The following is a 22,706-nucleotide window of genomic DNA, read 5'->3' as shown; positions in this document are numbered from 1 at the left end:
AGCATGAGACAATAACAGTCCCCAGGTTGCTGGGGTTTGGTGAAGATGAGTTGAAATAATGCCCTTACGCGGTGGCTCACGCCTGTAATCCCAGCACTTTGGGAGGCCGAGGCGGGCGGATCACAAAGTCAGGAGATCGAGACCACGGTGAAACCCCGTCTCTACTAAAAATACAAAAAAAAAAATTAGCCAGGCGCGGTTGTGGGGGCCTGTAGTCCCAGCTACTCAGGAGGCTGAGGCAGGAGAATGGCGTGAACCTGGGAGGCGGAGCTTGCAGTGAGCCGAGATCGCGCCACTGCACTCCAGCCTGGGCGACAGAGCCAGACTCCGTCTCAAAAAAAAAAAAAAAAAAAAAAAAAGAAATAATGCCCTTAGCCTAGTGCCGGGCACACAGTCAGAGTGAGTAACTGTTGTACTCCTTAGGATAATCACACACACATGCGCACACACACACGTATGCACACACATGCACACACGCACACGTGTGCACACACATGCACACATACACATGCGCTTTTCCAGGTCTTGGTAGCTCGTGGGAGTCCCTGAACCACATAGGACTATAGCACATAGCAAAAACACATCAAATCCCTGCCACCCATTGCTCTCTGCCTACAGACTCACCCAGGCACCACTGTGGCTCCCCCCACGCCAACCCCCACCCCAAGTCACCACCACTGAGGCTGATTAACAAAAACACAACATCAAATTCCTTTACTTCTGAGGTCTCCCCTTTAAGGGGAGGCAGAAATAGAACATTCTTTTTCGGGGAGGGAAAGGGGTTTAATAAAAACCGGTATAATTAGTTAAATACTGATATCGGTTAGGCCCTCTCTGTGTGCATGGGCCCAGTCTTGGCTGGCTGCATCCCCCCAGGAAGCACCCCCCTCACCCCGGGGTCCGAGGTGGCACCAGGAGGGGGCTGGGGGCGGCCAGCACCAGCGGCGTCCTGCTCAGCCCCTCCGTAGGGAGCAAGCAGGCAGGCAAGCCGCTGGGCGGTGGGACGTCACCACCGCAGGAAATCGCGAATGAACTTCCAGAGCTTGGTGACCCACAGGTTGGCGCCGAGGTCCATCAGGTACTGGATTTCGGGCGTGAGCATGCGCCGGCAGAGCTGCGCGTGCCGCTGCCCGATGCTCTTCTTGAGGTTGTAGCCCAAGATGGACTTGGTGCCCAGCGGCTGCCAGGGCTGCATGGCCTCGTCCTGGATGGCGGCGGCGTCCACGGCGTGGCCCCCGTCGATGCAGATGGTCCGCATGCGCTCGTTGGCATGGCGCAGGGCTGCCACCTCGCGGGCCATGCGCTCCTGCCCGAAGGCCTCCACCTTGCGCCAGAAGCTGGCGTTGAAGTGGCGGTAGAGGTGGGCGTCCAACATGTTCCAGGCGGTGGCGCGCCCGTACATCTCCCCGGACAGCCGCGGTACCGGCGAGTCGCGGCGGGCGTTGAGCTTGAAGTAGAGCACGTCCTCCAGCTCCCAGCACAGCAGGTCCTTCAGCAGCACCAGCGACTCGTCGAAGTACTCCTGAAGGAGCACCAGGTGGAAGCGGCGCTCCACCTCCAGGATGTGCTCCTGCACCTGCGGGCTGCCAGGGTCCAGGCCGTTGTCATAGCCCAAGTCGAAGAAGAGCAGGTTTCGGAGGTAGTGGGCATTGAAGCCGTTGGGGTCGTAGTAGCGATCCGGGTTTTGCAGGAACTCGGCCAGCTTGTCGCCGCCCGAGAGCTTCCACGTGAGGGGCACCACCGGCCCGAAGTAGTGGAAGGAGGACTCGAACAGGCGGGCGGGGTCGCGGAGCACCGTGATGAAAATGGCGTTGGGCGGCACCAGGCCGCGCACCTCGTCGTAGTGGAAGCGCATGTGGTTGCAAATGATGTTGAAGCAGGCCCCGGGCCGGTAGTCCCGCACTAGGCTGCGGGCGAAGAAGGTCGGGTAGTCGAAGTCGTTGCGGCCGTTGGGAAAGGCGAACTTGAGCCGGTGCTTCTGGCCGAAGCGGAACAGGATGTTGAGCAGGGTGCTGCTGGCCGTCTTGTGCGTCTTCAAAAACACGATATTGCGCCGCGGCTGGCACTCTCCCCGCGAGCCGTTTGCGCGGTTCACTGCCTCTGGCTCAAGCACGGGCGGAGAGCACGACGCTGCGGCTTCTGGGGTCCTGCTGGGGACAGAGAGGTGGGGAGAGCCTCAGGGGGGTGCTGGGACCCTCAGGACTCTGGTAGCTAGAGAGGGAGATTGTTGGGGACAGTGGTGGCAAAGGAGCTGGGATAGCGGGACTTGTGGAGCCTGAGTCCAGGCTGGGTGCCTGCGCGGGTGGTTTGGCCTCTCTGGCCTCAGTTTCCTCTTCTGTGAAATGGGTACAATAACAGGCCCTTATTCACAGTGTTGTGAGATGAGGCACACAGACCTCATTCATGGCCACTGTGTTACATGTACCATGAATCAGTAGCCGCTTGGGCCACATGAAATTGCCATTTTATAGGACAAAAATGGTCAGTTTTGCAGAAATTTGCAGTTTCCTCTGTTTCAACTTAGTATCACCAAGCACTGGTATTGCACCAGCTACAGGCTGTGCCGGGTCTGTGCAGTGCAGCCCATGACGAAGCGGGAGAGCCTGGTTCTCAGGAGCTGGGCCTGGAGTCAGACGGACACATTTGAATCCATGGACAGGTCACGCCCCCAGGGCTCCATTGGCATCTCAGATGATGCCAATCTAAGCCCTGTACAGACAGTGTTACCTGATTCTCATGTCCTATGAGGAAGGCTCTGTTTTGTTGTTTTTTGTTTGTTTGTTTTTGTTTTTTTTTTTTTGAGACGGTCTACTCTGTTGCCCAGGTTGGAGTGCAGTGGTGCCATCTCGGCTCACTGCAACTTCTACCTTCTGGGTTCAAGCAATTCTCCTGCCTCAGCCTCCCAAGTAGCTGGGATTACAGACACACACCACCATGCCCAGCTAATGTTTGTATTTTTAGTAGAGATGGGGTTTAACCATGTTGGTCAGGCTGGTCTCGAACTCCTGACCTCAGGTGATCTGCCTGCCTGGGCCTCCCAAAGTGCTGGGATTACAGGCGTGAGTCACCGCGCCCAGCCAAAAGGCTCTGTTTTTATCCCCACTTCACAGATGGGCACACCAAGGCTCAGGGTTACATGGCGAGCTCTGCCGTCAGTGGAATTTCTGTCTGGCACAGCATGGTGCAGGGTGGAGGGTGGCTATCCAAGGTCACTGGGCAGGCCCTGTGGTAATTACAGGGCCCCATGGGTGGGTTGCCATCCCTCCCCCACCTACACCCATCATCTGCCCAGCTGGGCCACTCACGTGGAGGCCAGGCCAGCATGCAGCGGGGGCACGGCATAGGAGTACACCAGCAGCAGGAAACTGGTGAAGAGCGCACCCAGCACCAGCCCCTTAGCCATGGACTCCCAGGGCTTCTTCTGCGGTGGCAGCATCTCAGACACCTGCGGGGGCAGCACAGAGTGGGGCAAGTGTCAGGAAACTGGCCCCAGGGAGCCCCCAAGGCTGCCCAGGCCTGGCAGCTGAGACCTGCCTTTGCCTGCTCTGTGGCCCCCAGCAGGGTCCAGACAGGGACAGAGAGACACTGGAGAGATAGAGAGACAACCACCTGGAAAGAGACAGCCCCAGGGTTGCAGACAGAGAGGGTGGGTGAAGCAACTCAAAGAGAGGTTGGGGAATAGGGCAGGGAGAAGGTTAAAATTTAAAAATTAAAATGAACCAGGTAGCAGAACCAGGGCCCCAAACTTTCCACTCCTTTTAATTTTTAAGCTGGTCGATGAGAAATAAAAGAAAAATAAACAGAAGAAAAAATAAGATAACTAACATTCGTTACCTTATTTTTAGTTATTTTTTCTTCTGTTTCTTTTTCTTGTATTTTTAATAAAAATATATATTTAAAAACTTCGGCCGGGCGCAGTGGCTCACGCCTGTAATCCCAGCACTTTGGGAGGCCGAGGCGGGCGGATCACAAGGTCAGGAGATCGAGACCACGGTGAAACCCCGTCTCTACTAAAAATACAAAAAATTAGCCGGGCGCGGTTGTGGGTGCCTGTAGTCCCAGCTACTCGGGAGGCTGAGGCAGGAGAATGGCGTGAACCCGGGAGGCGGAGCTTGCAGTGAGCCGAGATCGCGCCACTGCACTCCAGCCTGGGCGACAGAGCGAGACTCCGTCTCAAAAAAAAAAAAAAAAACAAACAAACAAAAAAAAAAACTTCTTCAATTGTACTCCAAATTCTCCCAGATCCTGAAGTTATCTTATTTTTTATACCTTTTAGGGCATGATAATGAAATTATTTCCTTTTTTTATACTTTAATTTTTTAAAAATAGAGAGACACAGTTTCGCCACGTTGCCCAGGCTGGTCTCGAACTCCTGGGCTCAAGTAATCCGCCCGCCTTGGCCTCCCAAATTACTGGGATGACAGATGTGAGCCATCGCGCCCAACTATGAAACACTTTTCTAAGGCAAAAGGAAAAAGGCTGGGCACAGTGGCTCACACCTGTCATCCCAGCACTTTGGGAGGATGAGGCAGGCGGAGTGCTTGAGCCAGGAGTTCAAGACCAGCCTAGGCATATGGTGAGACCCTATCTCTACAAAACAAAATTTAAAAAAATTCACCAGGCGTGGTGGCACATGCCTGTAGTCCTAGTTACTTGGAAGGCTGAGGCGGGAGGATTGCTTGAGCCTGAGTTCCAGTGAGCCATGACTGTGCCGCTGCACTCCAGCTCTGGATGACACAGTGAGACCCTGTCTCAAATAAATAAATCAATAAATAAGAAGGAAAAGAAGACCCTCTCCCCGTGCCCTGTGCCACACTCCCCGCCCCCCAGGCCTGGGCCAGGGCTGTCTACAGGGAAGGCCAAGGGCTCTCTGAGGTCTGAATCCTTCACCTTTCAGAAGGCACAGCCAGCCCTACCTGTCCCCTGTGCCACCCATCCCACAGTGGTACAGCTGAGGCACCCAGTAAGAGCCAGGGCTCTTCTCTCCTCACTGGCCCTTGTGCCCCTAGAGTCTATAGGGGTGGCTGATGGAGAAACTGAGGCTCACAGCTGGGAAGAAGGCTCAGGTCACACAGCTGGCCAGGCGTCTGCCCACACACCCACCCCCTTTCCAAAGCCAGCTGGTAGGGTTGCCCAGTTAAATTCAAATTTCAGATAAACAGTGAATACAATTTTTTACGGTGTAAGTATACTCCAAATATTGCATGGGACATAGTTCTACTAAAAATTATTCCAAGGCTGGGTGCGGTGGCTCATGCCTGTAATCCCAGCACTTTGGGAGGCCAAGGAGGGTGGATCACCTGAGGTCAGGAGTTTGAGACAAGCCTGACCAATATGGTGAAATTCTGTCTCTACTAAAAATGCAAAACTTAGCTGGGCATGGTGGCATGCGTCTACAGTCCCAGTTACTCAGGAGGCTGAGACAGAAGAATCGCTTGAACCCAGGAGGTAGAGGTTGCAGTGAGCTGAGATGGTGTCACTGCACTCCAGCCTGGGCAACAGAGTGAGACTCTGTCTCAAAAAAAAAAAAAAAAAAAAAAAAAAAAATTCAAACTTCAAGTTTAACTAGATGTCCTGGAGGTTTTGTTATTGTTATTTCCTTATTTTATTTTTCATTTTTATACGTTTATTTTATTTTTTTGAGACAGAGTCTCGCTCTGTCACCAGGCTGGAGTGCTGTGGTGTGATCTCGGCTCACTGCAACCTCCCACTCCCTGGTTCAAGTGATTCTCCTGCCTCAGCCTCCCGAGTAGCTGGGATTACAGGCACACGCCACCACACCCAGCTAATTTTTGTATTTTCTGTAGAGATGGAGTTTCACCGTGTTGGCCAGGATCGTCTTGATCTCCTGACCTCGTGGTCTGTTCACCTCGGCCTCCCAAAGTGCTGGAGTTACAGGTGTGAGCCACTGCGCCTGGCCTATTTTTATATTTTTTTAACATTTTTTATATTATTATTTTTGAGATGCCCAGGCTGGTATTGAACTCCTGGACTCAGGCGATCCTCCCACCTCAGCCTCCCAAAGTGCTGGGATTACAGGCAAGAGCCACTGTGCCCAGCCTGTTGTTATTTGTTTGTTTTGGGGGATGATCTAAGCGTGGCAACCCTATCAGCAGGGGGCTGAGATGTGGACTGTGACGGGGGCAGTTCAGGCTGAGGAACTGGAGTCCAGGAGAGAGCTGCGGCTTGGAGGGTCTTCCCACCTTACCTTAGCTGCAAAACCAGGTGCCCAAACTTTCTACTCTTGTCCCAAACTTTCCACTCCTGTCCTGGCTCACGCTGCACTGCGCCCTGGGCTCCCGAGGCCAGGAAAAGTCACATGTGCTAATAACTACATGCATGGCTTTATCACCACTGTCCCTGCAGGCAGAAGCCAGTCAGCCACCCTGGGGGAGGGTCACACACACTATGCCCTGGAAAAGTTATGCTGAGGTGGGAGGATTGCTTGAGCCTGGGGGGCAGAGGTTGGCAGAGGTTACCGCGAGCCAAGGTCACGCCACTTCACTTCAGCCTGGGTGACCAGAGTGAGGCCCCATCTCAAAAAAAGGCAATTAATTGTCAACACCTTAACAAATGTGTTAGTTAATTTGTTACTTAACACATTTAAGTAACAAATCAGAAAGCTTGCAAAGCGGAATAAACCCGCCAGCCATGGAGGGGCCCCAGGCCTGTTTCAATCCAGCCCTGTGATTTCAGACACGCCAAGAGCCCTCATGGAGTCTCAGTTTCTCATCTGTAAAATGGGAAAGCTGGAGGCGCCCCTAGCTGCTCTCTGGAGAAATTTCCTAAGCAAAGCAACCAGCACACAGTCATCACTTAGAGTGTTAGCTGTACCCCTCCTGAGGCCCGGGGGGACCTGCCTTCAACCCCAAAAGGAGTGGGGGCTGGGCCGCCCACAAAGCACAAACCTGCCTCAGCCTCAAGCACCCCTGTCAGCCTCCAACTTCTCAGCGACCCAGCAGAAAACAGGGCCGAGTCGTGGACCAGATCATAGTCCAAAACTCTGGGCCTCAGTTTCTCTGACTTTAAGATGAGGAGGGATTAGGATTACTGTGGCTTGCCCTCTGGAAATCCCAAGGACTCACCCCGGCAGCCCCACTCACCAGGGTACCTTCCGGAATCAGAGAGGCTGCACTACTGGAGGCGCCGAGGTCCAGGCCCAGCAGCAGGGGGCAGACCAGCCTCCCTGCCCCGCCAATCAGGCTCCACCTGGCCCCGCCCAGGACAGTTCCTCCACCCCCCCACACCATTATTGGTTCACTCATTCACTCCCTCATTTCATTCTCCCATTTGCTCTTTTGTTTGTTTGTTTTTGAGACGGAGTCTCCCTATGTTGCCCAGGCTGGAGTGCAGTGGTACAATCTCAGCTCATTACAACCTCCGCCTCCTGGGTTCAAGTGATTCTCCTGCCTCAGCCTCTCGAATAGCTGGGATTACAGCTGCACGCCACCACACTCAAGTAATTTTTGCATTTTCGTAGAGACAGGGTTTCACCGTGTTGGCCAGGCTGGTCTCAAACTCCCGACTTCAAGCGATCCACGCACCTCGGCCTTCCAAAGTGTTGGGATTACAGGTGTGAGCCGCTGAGCCCAGCCCCCATTTGCTATTTCTCAAAGCTTGCCAGGTCCCTGCCACACGTGCTGGGTGCTGCCTGCTGCTGAACCTTGGGCCATCCCTCCTAGTTTTACTTTTGAGCCCGTGTTAGGAGCCAGGCCCAGGGCAGGGGCCTGCCTCTTCAGAGCATCTAACTGACCCTACTCAGCAACCACTTAGTGGATGCCACTCCACCCCCCTACACACTGCTGTCACCCCCATTTGGTAGATGGGAAAGGTGAGGTTCCAGGAGGTGACATAACTTGCCCAGGGTCATTCAGCAAAGGCGGGGCAGGGCCAGAATTAGAGCCCAGGTCTATAGACCTCCAATGTTCTACTTCCTGCTTTGTCCATGGCAGTCCCTGCCTGGTGTGTCCTAAGCCCTGTCCCAAGCCCAGGGGAAGGAAGGAGGGAATGTGGGGGTGGACAGGAAGCTCTGTCCAAGGAGCACAGCAGGGTCTGCTCTCTGTGGGCTGAGCCTGCAGCCAGGATAAGGGGAGGGGAAGCAGAGGGGACCCTGGTGTCTGGTCCCTCCTGTGCCAGCCACCTGAGGGGTCCAAGTCTGGTTGTGCCCTTCCTGCCTGGCCACTGTTAACTTAGGTGTGAAACTATGTACCTCATCCTCCCTGAGCCTCAGTCTCCTCACGTGTGCATGGACGCACACCAGCAAGATCAAGGCACACAGAGCCCTCTGTAATCACAGGCAGAGCCCCTGAACAGACTGAGGTCGGGAGAGGAGCTAGCTGACAGCCAGGAGCCTGGCTTGAGGGAGAACGGTCACCAGGCTATGAGATTAATTTTTTAAAAAGACAGGATCTTGCTCTATCACCCAGGCTGAAGTGAAGTGGCGTGATCATAGCTCACTGTAGCCTTGAACTCCTGGGCTCAGTGGATCCTCTTGCCTCGGCCTCCTGAGTAGCTAAGACTACAGGCATGCACCACCACGCCTGGCTACTTTAAAAACATTTTTTTTTTAGAGATGGGGGTCTCACTGTACTGCCCAGGCTGGTCTCGAACACCTGGCCTCAAGTGAATTTCCCGCCTCGGCCTCTCAAGTGCATACCACCCACGCCCAGGTCACCACCATGCCTAGCTAAGTTTTTAATTTTTTGTAGAGATGGGGGCTCTCCCTATGTTGCAGGCTGATCTTGAGTTCCTGGCCTCAAGTGATTCCCCCACCTCCACCTCCCAAAGTGCTGGGCATAAGCCACCATGCCTTGCTCTCAGGCTATGAGACTGAGACAATGCACGTACCCAGGAGGTGATCAACACATATTCATTATTATCATCATCACCATTGACCCTGACCCAGCCTTGGTTCATTGGCGTGCCAGAGGAGAGGTCCCTTCCGTGCCCCGCTACAGGCAAGCCTACTGGTGACTCATCCCTGAGCTCCCCGAGCCTGGCACCTGGTGAATGTGTGATGAATGACTTCCCATGGCTCTCAGGGCAGAATGTGGGCAGGGCTATAGAGCCTGTGCAGAGAATGTGGATGAGGACATGGTCCAGGCAGACAACACCTCACTGAGACACAGGAGAGATCCTGTGTAGGAGACCTACAGACGAGAGTAATACATGTGAGGCACATGCATGTAAAAGCCCCCATGGGCTGGGCGCAGTGGTTCATGTCTGTAATCCCAGCACTTTGGGAGGCCGAGACAGGCAGATCATGAGGTAAGGAGTTCAAGACCAGCCTGGCCAACATGCTGAAACGCCGTCTCTACTAAAGATACAAAAAATTAGCCAGACGTGGTGGTGTGCACCTGTAAGCCCAGCTACTTGGGAGGCTGAGGCAGGAGAATTGCTTGAACCCGGGAGGCAGAGGTTGCAATGAGCTGAGATTGCGCCATTGCACTCCAGCCTGGGCGACAGAGCAAGACTCTGTCTCAAAAATAAATAAATAAATAATAAAAATAAAAATCAAAAATCTGAAATCTGAAATGTCCCTAAATACAAAACTTTGTGAATGCCTACATGACACCACAAGTGGAAAATTCCATACTTGACCTCACATGACAGGTCTCAGTCAAAACCCAGGTGCACAACACACAGTTTATTTAGTGTCCTCAAGGGAAAAATAAAACTACCTTGAGGCTACGTGTATAAGAAACATACATGAAGGTGGGGCGTGGTGGCTCATGCCTGTAATTCCAACACTTTGAAAGACAGAGGCAGGAGGATCGCTTGAGCTCAGGAGTTTGAGGCCAGCCTGACCAACATGGCAAGACCCCATCTCTACAAAAAATACAAAAATTAGCCAGGCATGGTGGTGCATGCTTGTAGTCCCAGTTACTGGGGAGGCTGAGGCAGAAAGATCACCTGAACTTGGGAGGTTGAGGCTGCAGTGAGTCATGATCGTGCCACTGAACTCCAGCCTGGGCCACAGAGCAAGACCCTGTCTCAAAAACATTAAAATTAGGCTGGGCACGGTGGCTCAAGCCTGTAATCCCAGCACTTTGGGAGGCTGAGGTGAGTGGATCATGAGGTCAGGAGATCGAGACCATCCTGGCTAAGACAGTGAAATCCCATCTCTACTAAAAATACACAAAAAAATTTAGCCGGGCATGGTGGCGGGAGCCTGTAGTCCCAGCTACTAGGGAGGCTGAGGCAGGAGCATGAACCCGGGAGGCAGAACTTGCAGTGAGCCGAAATCACACCACTGCACTCCAGCCTGGGCAACAGAGTGAGACTCCATCTCAAAAAAAAAAAAAAAAAGTTTAAACAATAAAATCAACCAGAAAGAAAGAAACATCAATTCTTTCTAAACAAAAATGTTTAGACTTGGGTTCCATCTCCAGGATATCTCATTATATATACGCATATCTTCCAAAATCTGAAAAATCTGAAATCCGAAACACTTCTGGTCCCAAGCATTTCAGATAAGGGATACTCAACCTGTACCAGTTCAGCCTCCATCACAGGGTGCTGTGCAGATCCTCTGCATTCCACAAGAAGAGAACCCAGCCCGGGGCTGGTGCAGAGCAGAGAGTCACTGAGCGGGGCCTGCCATCATTGTCATCATCATCATCATCGATATGTTCCCAGGGTCCCAGCCACAGCCCCACCAAAGTGTGTGCCCACTGACCCACAATGGAGGCTTGCAGGAAGCTGAGGGTCCCAAGTCCAGGGATGATCTCAATGCAGCCAGAGCCTCCTAGCCTCAAGGCCAGAAGACAAAGAGGCAGGGAGGCTGAACCTCAGAGAGGGCAAGGACACCTTCAGGTTTACACAGCACAGCAGCAGCAGAGACGGGACTAGAACCTGGGTCTCCCACCTCCTCCACCCATAGTAGTGACAACCGCAGGCACTCAGGATGGACAGTCCCCCTATCACCAGCCCACCCCATCTACTCCTGCCCTTCTAGATTATGCCTGTCACATTGGCCTGCATCAGTGCAGAGAGCTGGCAGCAGGCCAGGCCCGGCCATCCTCCTGTTTAGCTGAACTGACACCCTCCAGGGAACGAAGGAGAAACAGGACTTCTTCCCCCACATCATGCACACAGGGAAACCCAGCCTGGGATGGTAAACCTTCTGGCTTAGAGCGTCACCACCAGGCAGGTATCCGGGTATCCTACTTTCCCTGTGACCCCTGTGGCGGAGAATAAGAGACACACTCACCTCGGGCTGTGGCTGGCTGCCCCTTTCCACTCACTGCCTGAGCCACGTCCAACTCCCAGGCTGTCTCTGCGGTCACTGGGAGACAGGAATGCTCCAATGACACCCAGCAGCAAGCTGGCTGGCTCCCTCCCATCCAGTGGTATGAATATTCATGAGTTTGCTTCCTGGGGATAGCAGGTGGCACACCCTGGTACCCTGCAGGTGTTGCCCTGGCCCTCTGCCCCCACTGGACAGCCCTGGCCGGTCCTCACCTCTCTCTGGACCCCAACAAGCAAGCAGCTCTTTCATCCAAGGGCACAGAAAGATTCTAGGTATCCTTGGGCCAAGGACACAGCAACCGCAGAAGCCTGCACAGAGCCCAGAACAGGCTCTAAGGCTGACTGAGGGACAGGGAGATGCAGGTGGGCTGGGGTGCAAGAGGGCTAATTGCTCCACCTGCTGCATTTCATTTAAGTCTCACAGCTGATGCATCAAGCACCTCTATTATTCTACCCTCCTGGTAAAGAAACCAAAGCTCAGAGAGGTAACGTCACCTGCCCAAGGTCACCCAGCTATCAGAGAGCAGACAAAGCCAGAGTACATATGCAGACTTGCCACACTCCAGGGCGTAAAGATGCTGAGACACAACCAGAGACCAAGGTTTATCCAAAATCTGTGGGAACCCAGAATGAACAACTAACTCAGCCTGGAAGGCTTCCAGGAGGCAGAGCATCTGACTGGGGCTCAGATGAGTCTGGCAAGATTTCACTTCCTGAGCTCTAAATCTTACATCAAAGAGCGTGTCCTGCCTCTATACCTGGGTGAGGAATGGTGATACACAGACACTCGACCAGCTCTGCAGGACTTGAGCTGACTGGAGATGCAGATCCTCCCCAAGGCCTTGGCGGGAAGAGGCAGTTCTAGGTGCCCTGGCCCTAAGCCCCAGGAATCCTAGGACTCAGTTCAGGCACTTGAATCTTAGGTTCAGGTCAGTTGTCTCAGCTTTGTCCATGGACAGAGGTCTCCTTGTGCCCAGAAATGCCTCCACCATCCTCCCTTCAGCACTGCTGCCTAGAGCCTCATCACAGACCAGGCAGGTGGCACCATTTAGGGACCCAGGTGCCACCATCAATTAATAATGATCATTATTGTGACAGTCATTCATCCCACACTAAGCACTTCCATAGGTTAAGCAGCTGCCAGCCTCTCCCAGGGAACAGCAGGCATCCTCACTTGCTCTGAGTCCCCCTTTCCCTCAAAGCCTCACCAGTCTGGGAGCAGCCCCCAGGCACCCACGAAATACCAGAGCTTAAAGTGCCACAAGGCAGGTCCAGAGTCGCCTTCTCTCTAGGTGCTGGAATCAGGTTTGGGACATGGTATGGCGTTGTTTTATCCAGGCTAACATTCCGTTGACTTTCTGCCCTTTGAGCTGAGCTAGCTTGAAGACAGCTTTCCAAGAGAGAGTCAGGGTGGAGCTGGCATCAAACTGCAGAGGCTGTAGTTTATTAGAGTGGACTCTGAACCCAACAGGGTCCACTTCTGGGCTTGGGACCTGTCATGCATCTGCAGCCTCATAATCCTCTCTGGGGAGCTCCTGTTATCATCTCCATTTTATAGAGGGGTGAGAACCTCATCTAGGTGAGAGTGAAGTGCAGGCTCTTGAACAAGAGGTGAGATTGTCGGTGAGGAGGAGAGCAACTAGCCAAGGGAAGCAAAGATTTCCAGAGTAGAGAGACCTGTGCTTCCAGCCCTGCCAGAGAAGTCTCTTCCCAGAGTATTGATGACAACATCTTTCTTTTTTTTTTTTTATTGAGACAGAGTCTTGCTCTGTCACGAAGGCTGGAGTGCAGTGGCGCGATCTCAGCTCACTGCAAGCTCCGCCTCCCAGGTTCACGCCATTCTCCTGCCTCAGCCTCCCGAGTAGCTGGTACTATAGGCACCTGCCACCTCGCCTGGCTAATTTTTTGTATTTTTAGTAGACACAGGGTTTCACTGTGTTAGTCGGGATGGTCTTGATCTCCTGACCTCGTGATCCACCCACCTCAGCCTCCCAAAGTGCTGGGATTACAGGCGTGAGCCACCGCGCCCAGCCAATGACAACATCTTTGGCTGGTTCTCCACCCCCACCCCCAGGAAAATTTTTTTTTTTTTTTTTGGAGATAGAGTCTCACTTTTTTGCCCAGGCTGGAGTGCAGTGTCAAGATCTTGGCTCACTGCAACCTCTGCTCCCTGGGTTCAAGCAATTCTCCTGCCTCAGCCACCCAAGTAGCTGGGATTACAGGTGTGCACCACGGTGCCCAGCAAAAACTTTTTCAATGATGAAAGCAGCATACTGAAAAAAAATTCAAACAATACAGAAGAGTATAAAGAAGATGATTAAAAGAAGCCCAACCCCAGAGGTCATCACCATCACAGGATTTCTGGTCATATATATATATATAGACGATGGAATGGAAACTGTTTTTGTTTTTTTGACACAAGGTCTTGTTCTGTCACCCAGGCTGGAGTGCAGTGGCATGATCATGACTCACTGCAGCCTCAAACTCCTGGGCTCAAGAGACCCTTCCACCTCAGCCTCCCAGGCAGCTGGGACTACAGGTATGCACCACCACACCTGGCTAATTTTTGTATTTTGATTTTTTGTAAAGATGAGGTCTTGCTATGTTGTCCAGGCTGGTCTTGAACTCCTGGGCTCAAGTGAGCCTCCCACCTCAGCCTCCCCAGGTGCTGGGATTACAGGTGTAAGCCATGGAGCCCAGATGCACCTGCTTCTTTGGGGGACATATTTTGTTAACTGCTTTTTTCCCCACCTATCAATAAATTGTGGACACCTTGCGGCCATGATAGTTTTTTCTTTCTTTCTTTCTTTCTTTTTTTGAGACAGAGTTTCACTTTTGTCACCCATGCTGAAGTGCAATGGGGCAATCTTGGCCCACTGCAACCTCTGCCCCCTGGGTTCAAGCAATTCTCCTGCCTCAGCCTTCCAAGTAGCTGGGATTATAGGCACCTGCCACCACACTTGGCTAATTTTGTATTTTTAGTAGAGACAGGGTTTCACCACCTTGGGCAGGCTGGTCTCAAACTCCTGACCTCAAGTGATCCACCTGCCTTGGCCTCCCAAAGTGCTGGGATTACAGGCGTGAGCCAGCGCTCCCGGCCCATGATAGTTTTAAATTGATCCATCCCACAGGTGTTTACTGGGCACCTGCATTCCAGCACTAGAGTTCAGGATAACCCCGTGCAGAGAGCTCGGGGCTCACAGTCCTAACTGGGGAGACAGAGGAACACACAGCTGCGAGGCGAGGGCAGTGATGGACAACGGATTGTTTGGGGCTTGCAGAAACACAGAGAAAACACCTGATCCAGCCTTGGGGAGGGGACAGCGGCATTGGGAAGGCCTATTGGGGTAGGGGCCTCTGGTGGCAGAAGCTGTTGTGTGGTCTCCAATTTCCAAAGACAGTTCCCTTTTCTCCACGGCCACATGGCTAGACTACATTTCCCATGCGCCCTTGCAGTTCAGTGTCATCACGTAACTGGGTCCTGGCCAGTGAGATGTGAACAGAATGCCAGCTGATGAGGTTAAGTGGGTGGACCTTTTCTGTGGTCTCCTTTCCCATTTACTGGATGAATGGGGCGGTATCCAAGGATCTGCGCGTGGGTGGAGTTGGGAGGAGCCTAGGCCTTTGCATCTCTACCCACCAGACACTGACTGGATTTCAAGAAAACAAGAACTGCATTAAGCCTTCTAGGACTTCAGGTTTGTCTGTTACAGCAGCTAGCATTAACTAACATGCTTGTTACCCTAGAATGAGCCACACAGAGAGAAAAGCACATGCAAAGGCCCAGGGCAATTGAGAAACGAACATTCCACCGGCTGGAGTGTCTGGTGTGTGTACGTGTAAGAGGCTGGCTGGGCAGGGGAGAGACTACAGAGACAGCCAGAAAATAGGGCAGGGTTAAGAGGGACATGCAGGGGCCAGGTGCGGTGGCTCACGCCTGTAATCCCAACACTTTGGGAGGCCGAGGTGGGCAGATCACCTGAGGTAAGGAGTCTGAGACCAGCCTGGCCAACGTGGTGAAACCCTGTCTGTACCAAAAATTAGCCGGGTGTGATGGCGGGCACCTAATCCCAGTTACTCAGGAGGCTGTAATCCCAGTTACTCGGGAGGCTGAGGCAGGAGAATCACTTGAACCTGGGAGGCGGAGGTTGCAGTGAGCAGAGATCATGCCACTGCACTCCAGCCTGGGCGACAGAGTGAGACTCCATCTCAAAAAAAAAAAAAAAAAAAAAGAAGGACATGCAGGGCTGCAGGGCTTTCAGGAAGCATGCTACTGAGTCTTGCCTGGATCCTGTGGGCTGTAGGGAGAGACCCATGGGAGGGTCTTCAGCAGAGGAGTGAGCAGATGGGATTCCTATGGGCTACTGGGTAAGAAATGAACTGTAGGGATGAGGAAGGAGAGGGAGGAGCAGGCTGACCTCCACAGTAGTTGTTACAGCTGTGCAGGTGTGACGTGGAACAAGGAGAAGGCTGGGGAAGTACCGGAGCTGTCTGGAGACCATGCAAAGGCAGCATTCTGTTGGCGGCAGGGTGTGGAGGAGGGGAGGGAAGAGTTGCTGTTGGGTGACTGCTGGCTGGAGGTGGAACTAGTCCCCGAGTCGGGGAGGCTGAGAGGGCCAGGTTGAATGCTGGGGTGAAGCACGTGGTGTCAGGTTCTGTTTAGAACACACTGAGACTGAGGGATGCTTGGCATGATCATAGAATGTCTAAAGATCTGTAGGAGCAAAGAGTGGGGTCTTGGGGGAGGGGAAGAGGTAGGTGGGGAGCTGGGCACAGAAGTGGAAATTGAGGCCATAGGAGTAACTAGAGTCAACAAAGGAAGGGTGAGGAAGGACAGGGAGCCTGTACTTATGGAGCAGGGTGAAGAAGAGCTCCCTAACGAGATAAAAGAGGGCAGCTAGGGCTGTATCAGAGTCTGCAGCACTGCTATTCCCCCATAAACCATTCCCCAGCTGGGCATGGTGGCATGCGCCATCCAGCATTTTGGGGAGGCCAAGACAGGCAGATTGCTTGAGCCCAGGAGCTTGAGACCAGCCTGGGCAACATAGTGAGACCCTGTCTGTGTAAAAAATTTAAAAATTAGCCCAGTGTGGTGGTGCACACCTGTAGCCCCAGCTACTCAGGAGGCTGAGGCAAGAGGACCCTGCGAACCCAGGAGTTTGAGGTTACAGTGAGGTATGAACGTACCACTGCACTCCAAGCCTGGGCAACAGAGCGAGACCCCATCTTAAAAAAACAAACCCCAAGAAACAAAAGCCATTCACCAACTGAGGCACATCCGTGCTGTTTGCTCATATGCACATACAGGAACAGGGCTCTGGCCGAGAAGGTGGTGGGGTGAGGGTATCCCAGGGCTGCTTTCTGTAGCTGGAGGGGAATCCCATGGGGATATGGAAGGAGCTTTTAAGAGTGGAGCAATACAACTCTCCTTATGGTGTTTGTAGTGCAGATTTGACAGCAGCTATTACAGTTCTGAGTGTGCCAGTTCTCAGACCCAGCAATCCACCTGCAGGAATATGGTTCAAAGATAATCTAACAATCAATCTGAGATGGGCATATAAAAGTGGCCACTGCAGTATAATTTCCTCCAGTGCTCACAGAGCCTTTACCCCCATTTAGAGATGAGGAAACTGAGGCTCAGGGAGGTTAAAAAAGAGTTGCCTGGCTGGGTGCGGTGGCTAACACCTGTAATCCCAGCACTTTGGGAGGCCAAGGCGGGTGGATCACCTGAGGTCGGGAGTTTGAGACCAGCTTGACAAACATGGAGAAACCCCATCTCTACTAAAAATACAAAAATTAGCTCAGCGTGGTGGCGCATGCCTTTAATCCCAGGCTGAGGCAGGAGAATTGTTTGAACCCAGGAGGCGGAGGTTGCAGTGAGCCAGTATCACGCCATTGCACTCCAGCCTGGGCAACAAGAGCGAAACTCCGTCTCAAAAAAAAAAAAAAAAAAGAAAAAAAAAGAGTTGCCTAATATTAAGCCCGGAAAGCAGTGTATATGGAATAAACTTATTCATGTAGAGAAAAGCTGTACATTCGTACATGTGTATAAGGGTCTGAAAAGATACCCAGTTATAAATTGTAGTTCCCTGGGGAGTAAGCCCATATACTTTCTGGAACATATTTTGATTCTGTGATCACACACACACACACACACACACACACACGTGCACACTCTTTACAAAAGAGCTTATATTACTTTGGAAAGATAAAGAAAGATATTTCCACTTTGAAAATCTGCAGCCCGCCTGGAGGAACATGAGCCCCACTTCTCCTCACTGTGTGGCCGAGGCAGACACTCTGCCCTCTCTGAACCTCAGTGCACCAAGTGCGGAAGGGGCAATAGGGGCCTGGGACCGAGAAGGAGCTGGGAAGTGTGGGTGGCACAGCAGAAGGGGCAGATGGGATAGGTTAACGCTCCATCCAGGGGTACTGGGGAAGTGACTTGCAAGCATCCAGAAGCTTCCTCAATCTGAGCCCCTCTAGAATGGGGTGCTGGAGCAGAGAGGCGGAAGACCACCCATTGGAGCATTTCAGCTGGATCCCAACTCGCTGGCTCGGAGGACCACTTCCAAAATGTCAGCCCTGACATCTGACCCCTGCTGCTCCCTAGGCTGCAGGGGTGGATGCAGGTGGTAGCCGGCCCGGCAGTTGAGAGAGGCTAATGTTCTTTGATGATTCAGAAAGCACTTATTGATCTTGCAAGGTCACCTCTCTGCTGTTTCAAAGGGCATCCACGGCCGGGCATGGTGGCTCACGCCTGTAATCCCAGCACTTTGGGAGGCCGAGGCGGGCAGATCACGAGGTCAGGAGATCGAGACCATCCTGGCTAACATGGTGAAACCCCGTCTCTACTAAAAATACAAAACAATTAGCCAGGCATGGTGGAGGGTGCATGTAGTCCCAGCTACTCGGGAGGCTGAGGCAGGAGAATGGCGTGAACCCAGGAGGCAGAGCTTGCAGTGAGACGTGATGGTGCCTCTGCACTCCAGCGTGACCGAAAGAGCAAGACTCCGTCTCAAAAACACAAAAAACAAAGGGCATCCACGCCTGTGACCTTGACAGACACTCCCAGTCTCCTCTGCTAGTCCAATGTGATGTGTGGGGAAACTAAGGCTCAGTAACTTGTAGAAGGCCTACGCAGCAAAGCCAAAATGAGGAGCAAGGCCCCAGCTCTTCCTGCTCCGTTGCCTTGTCTGGGTAAATCACCTGGCTTCCTGAGGGGAGATTTGAGTAGCCTTAAAGAAGCGCTAACTGGGGAGTTGCAAGTCACAGCTTCACCAAGAAGTCAATCACTTTGTCATTAGCTCCAAAAATGCTGAGAACACCAGAGCTGAGTATGTAGGAGTTGATAATATCAGTCTCTGTACCTTATAACATGCCTGAAATATTTGTTAAGGATTGTTATGCGCTTATTTGCCTAAAACTATGTAACAATATAAAGGTTTGTGAAAAGGTACTGACACTTGCAATGCACAATGCTGGAGATACCTACACCCACCTCTCCACTCCTGGAAACTCCCCTGGTAACAAATGCTGGCTCCACCACCCCGCAGCTGGGTGACCTTGGGCAAGTGACTTCCCCTCTCTGAGCCTTGGTTTCCTAAAAACTGGCAGGTACTATGACGCTTTCACAGGCCTGCTGTGAGGCACGCAGAGCCCTTCACACACTCAGCGTTAGCTCCTCTGATTGTATTGTGATCCTCCTAGCTCCGACCTGGTGGGGAAGCAGGCTCTGTCTGTTCAGACTTCTAGAAGGACACTGTCCCCATCCAAGGAGCCGGAACTAGCAGGGGGGAATGCAGGCATCCTCTGGGCCCCCACTTTCTCCCACCATCGCCCCTCACCTGGAGATTCCAGCAGTCCCCAGCCTGATGACCCCCATGGGCACCTGTGCTCCATCCTGCTCTGCCCTGGAGTCATGTGGAGCCCCTAAAAGGGCTCATCTATATTCCTCACCCAGTCAAAGTGAAGCAAGGAGCCCTTCAGGAGCCTGCAGCCAGGCCCAGAATTCCATTTGTGCATCATTCTCTCAGGTTAATCATTGCCTCTTTCACTGGGTGGCACACCCAGTCCCTCAGAACCCAGTGGGAGGGGCTGTTGGGGACACACTCCTCCCTTGCTGGGTGACAAGAGGGCATCAGACCCATTAAGGGAAGGGGATGCATGGGGACCAGGCGTTCTCTGTCCACAGGGAGCTTCCTTCAGGAAGGGCTCTGCCTGAGCAAGCAGGGAATAAAGCAGGCTGAGGTGGCAGCTGGGAACAGGGCTTCGTTGTCTCTGCTCCCTGGGTAGCAGCCTGCTCACCCGCTGAAGTGTCAGGCGGAGCTGGGAGCCAGGGAGGCGAGGGGGAGGGGTCCAGAGCTGAGGGTTTGGGGCAGCCCAGGCAGATCCAAGAAGGCAGGACCCCAAAGGAGCAGAGAGAGGTCATGGGTTGGGCTGGGGTCCTGAAATGGGGGCCAGGGCAAGACTCCTGTGATTTGCAGTCAGCTCAGCTACCTCTGAGCCATGTGACCTTGGACAAGTCACTGAATCTCCCTGAGCCTCAGTATCCCCCTCTGGATAATGGGGATAGGTAGTAATGCCTCCTTCACAGGACAAGGAACAGTGCGTACACAGTGACTGCTCTGGCCCAGGACTGCCCTCCTGTGCCCCCTGTGTGGCCCTGGACAAGCCTCACCCCCTCTGGGTCTCAGGTCACCCCGTCAGTAAAGGAAGAGGTTGGATTTTCTCAACTGGAATGGACAGTCCTCCACACCTCTCTACCCTCTGGAGGATTCTCATGGCACCTGTCACCTGTCACTGCAGCAGCCCGGGGATCAGGTGTCAAGCCTGCTGCCCTCTCTCCCTTTCCTTCCCCCTGGTGTGGGTTACAGCAGCCAGACGTGCCCATCACCTCTCTGGCTCTGGGCAGCTGAGCGGGGCAGTTCCCACTGGGAAGGGCTCGGTCTGTAGTGCGCTCTGTGCTGGTACCAAAATGCTGGCCTGGCACCAACAGGGCAGACCAAGCTGGACCCCCTTCCTGGGCACTGGGCTAGGAAAGAGGAACTGTGGGATTTCCTATAGGACCCCTCCTGGATGCCAGGGTTTGTCCTACCCTCCCAAACCTCTCTTTGGTGGCTTTGCTTCCTCTGGGGTACAGGTCAGGGCCTTCCCCCGGCAGAGGGGATCCATCCCTTACTATGGTCTCCGGCTCCTGCTCTGACCCCCTTTCTGGGAAGGGCTGATGGAGACAGGAGAGATCTCTGCCCCTCCTCCCCTAGCGCTCTGGCCATTGTGTCCACTATTAATCATTAACGCACTCCCAGCTCCAGCCCAGCCCCAGCAGCCTGCCTTCTGCTCCACCCATCCCACCTTCAGGGACTGAGAAGCCCTGGAAGGGGGGTTAGGGGGCAGGGGAAAAAACCAAGGGCATGGAGGGCACCAACCTGCGCCCTCCCTGGCCCCCACCGGGCCACCCACTGGCAGTGGGCAGGGGCACCCAGCGTCTAGAGCATCGGTGCTGCACTCCTATTCCCCTCCTCCGGCGCGCGGTCCCAGTTTGGGGGTTAGGGTAAAGTGGGCGGTACCCCCAGGGAGTAGAGTGAGGCAGGGCTCAAGCTGGCAGTGGGTGCTAGAGCCCAAGACGTACCTTGTCCCCGTCCTCCTCTGCCTCAGCGTGGGTGGCTCGGCCCGGGCCGCGCCGCCCGGGCGCTCACTGGGCGGCGGGGCGCACCCGGCCGGGCCCCCCGCTCCACCAGGCCTGGTCCATGCCCCCGCCCCCGCCGCCGCTGCCGCACCGCGTCCGCTCCCGGCCAGGTGCGGCCGCCAGCCTGGCCCGGCCTCCGGCGCCAGGGCCAATGGACGCCCCGGACCCCAGACCCCTCCCCGCCCCGGGCCAGCCCCCTCCCCGCCCCGTCCCGGCCCCTCTGCGCCCGCCCGAGACGCACAGAAGCCGCATTCAGCGCGCTGGGGCGCATCGCTGCGCCCCCGCTGCCGGCCCAACAAGGCCCGTTTGTCTCGGACGCGCCAACGGGGCCATTGTCCCGCCGCCGGCCCTCTGGCTCAACGGAGCCCTCAGCCCAGAAGACTTGAGGATGCCCAGGCTTGGTGGTGGTGGGGAGGGGAACCACGGCTCTGGGAAAAAGGCGGCGGCAGGACTATTGCTTAACTTTGGTTGGGGGGTCCTGGGGCCCTCAGGATCCAATGGATCATATGGCTTCTTGCTCTAGTCAGTGCCAACTGGGGACAACACATTTTTGGCACTCATGGGAGTGGAGGGCGCTCAAGCAAGAGACTGAGCTCCAACTGGTCCTGCCACCTGGAGGTCTCAGCTGTCACTCTCTAGGGTGTCATTGAGGGCTGAGCAGGGCAATCAGGAGGCAGGTGTCCCATCCAGGCCCTGTCTCATTTTCCAAGCTTGGCCTTTCCTTCTTCACCCGAGAGGAGCAAGATCATGGATGAGGACCAATGCCTGCCTGCCTGGAATCATCAGCCCAGCTGTGGGCAGTAAGGAACCAGCTGGCCACCCAGTGGGGTCTGGGACGCGTCAGAGCCCCACTGCCCCCGCCATTACTGGGAGATTCTGGAATGGGGAAAATTCCACATCAGCATGACTGCCAGGAATTTTTCCATATCTGATGGGCCTGCGCTCTAGCTGTGTGGCCCTGGATGCACAGGCCCCCAGACAGGCCTGAGTTGTCCCCCCGGGCTGCAGGCTTTGGCTCCAGAGGTCCTGACCCTCTGTTCCTGCCTCTGGAGGCAACCCCGCTTCCTCCCATCGCCATGTGCATGACAGACTGGGAATGGCACACAGCCCTCTCCTCCCACCCACAGCCAGTCCCAGCTGAGAAGGGGAGCCCTAGGTTTTCTGCTCCCCAGGCCAGAGCCTGCCCAAGCTCTTGCTTTCCCCCTTCACAGGCTGGACCTACATCCACTGCCACAAAAACATTCTCTGCCCACACAGCCAGCAAACAGTGAGAGGCAGAGGGCAAGGCCCTCAGGTGCCTGGATTCAGGGAAAGTAGAGCCATTCCAAACCCACCCTTCCTCAGCCTGGCCCTAGTCCTCGACAGCACTCACCCCTGGGAGGTGAGTCCTAGGAAGGGCTCAGAGTGAGCACCGAGAGCCCCAGGTTATAGTCCTGGCTCTGTCATGATGCACTGGCGGTTCCAAACAAGGGCATATCCCAATGGGCGTCAGCAGGGACACTGCCAAGGTCAGTTGGGAAGCTGTCAGGCAGGCCTCACAGACCGTAAGTGGAGCTGCCGTGGAATCCTACGCTGGGAGGTACTCAGCGGTTCTGCCAACATGCCCACAAGGCAAGCTGAGGGCAGGACCTCACCGTAGGCCCACAGATCCTTCCGGATCTGGCTTTTACCTTCTGGGCCGACTCCAGCAGGAAGTGATGTAAATCAGTTGGTGTTTACCAAGTACTTACTACACACCTGATATTACTGAGTCTGTAAGGTCTGAGCC

At 54.2% G+C, this 22,706-nt stretch overlaps 1 protein-coding gene across 40 annotated transcripts; it reads right to left on the bottom strand.

Moving 5' to 3' along the window:
* Nucleotides 1-687: 687 nt before the first annotated feature.
* GAL3ST1 (galactose-3-O-sulfotransferase 1) lies at nt 688-22,334 on the bottom strand. 40 transcript variants are annotated; one of them, XM_077948842.1, is made up of 6 exons: nt 20,882-21,064; nt 13,363-13,523; nt 11,213-11,376; nt 4,619-4,747; nt 3,306-3,445; nt 688-2,147 (listed from the first exon to the last, which is right to left on the bottom strand). In XM_077948842.1, the coding sequence occupies exons 5-6, from the start codon at nt 3,434-3,436 to the stop codon at nt 1,007-1,009; spliced, it is 1,272 nt and encodes a 423-aa protein (XP_077804968.1). In that variant the 5' UTR covers nt 3,437-3,445; nt 4,619-4,747; nt 11,213-11,376; nt 13,363-13,523; nt 20,882-21,064; the 3' UTR covers nt 688-1,006. The 40 variants fall into 40 exon arrangements, with proteins under 40 accessions (XP_077804968.1, XP_077804953.1, XP_077804972.1 ...); XM_077948827.1 differs by lacking the exon at nt 13,363-13,523 and having other exon boundaries at nt 688-2,150; nt 11,213-11,287; XM_077948846.1 differs by lacking the exon at nt 13,363-13,523 and having other exon boundaries at nt 11,213-11,287.
* Between the last annotated feature and the right edge of the window lie 372 nt (nt 22,335-22,706).

The sequence above is a fragment of the Macaca mulatta genome, chromosome 10 (assembly GCF_049350105.2).
Source record: "Macaca mulatta isolate MMU2019108-1 chromosome 10, T2T-MMU8v2.0, whole genome shotgun sequence".
Lineage (NCBI taxonomy): Eukaryota > Metazoa > Chordata > Mammalia > Primates > Cercopithecidae > Macaca > Macaca mulatta.
Note: the sequence above shows the minus strand (reverse complement) of the source record. Positions and strands in the feature narration are given on the sequence as shown.

Bases quoted from the DNA above. Each gene is read 5' to 3' on its own strand.
- GAL3ST1 (XM_077948835.1), bottom strand. From the start codon at position 3,436: ATGCTGCCACCGCAGAAGAAGCCCTGGGAGTCCATGGCTAAGGGGCTG. The intron at 2,151-3,305 runs GTGAGTGGCCCA...CTCTGTCCCCAG, and splicing joins CATGCTGGCCTGGCCTCCAC to CAGGACCCCAGAAGCCGCAG.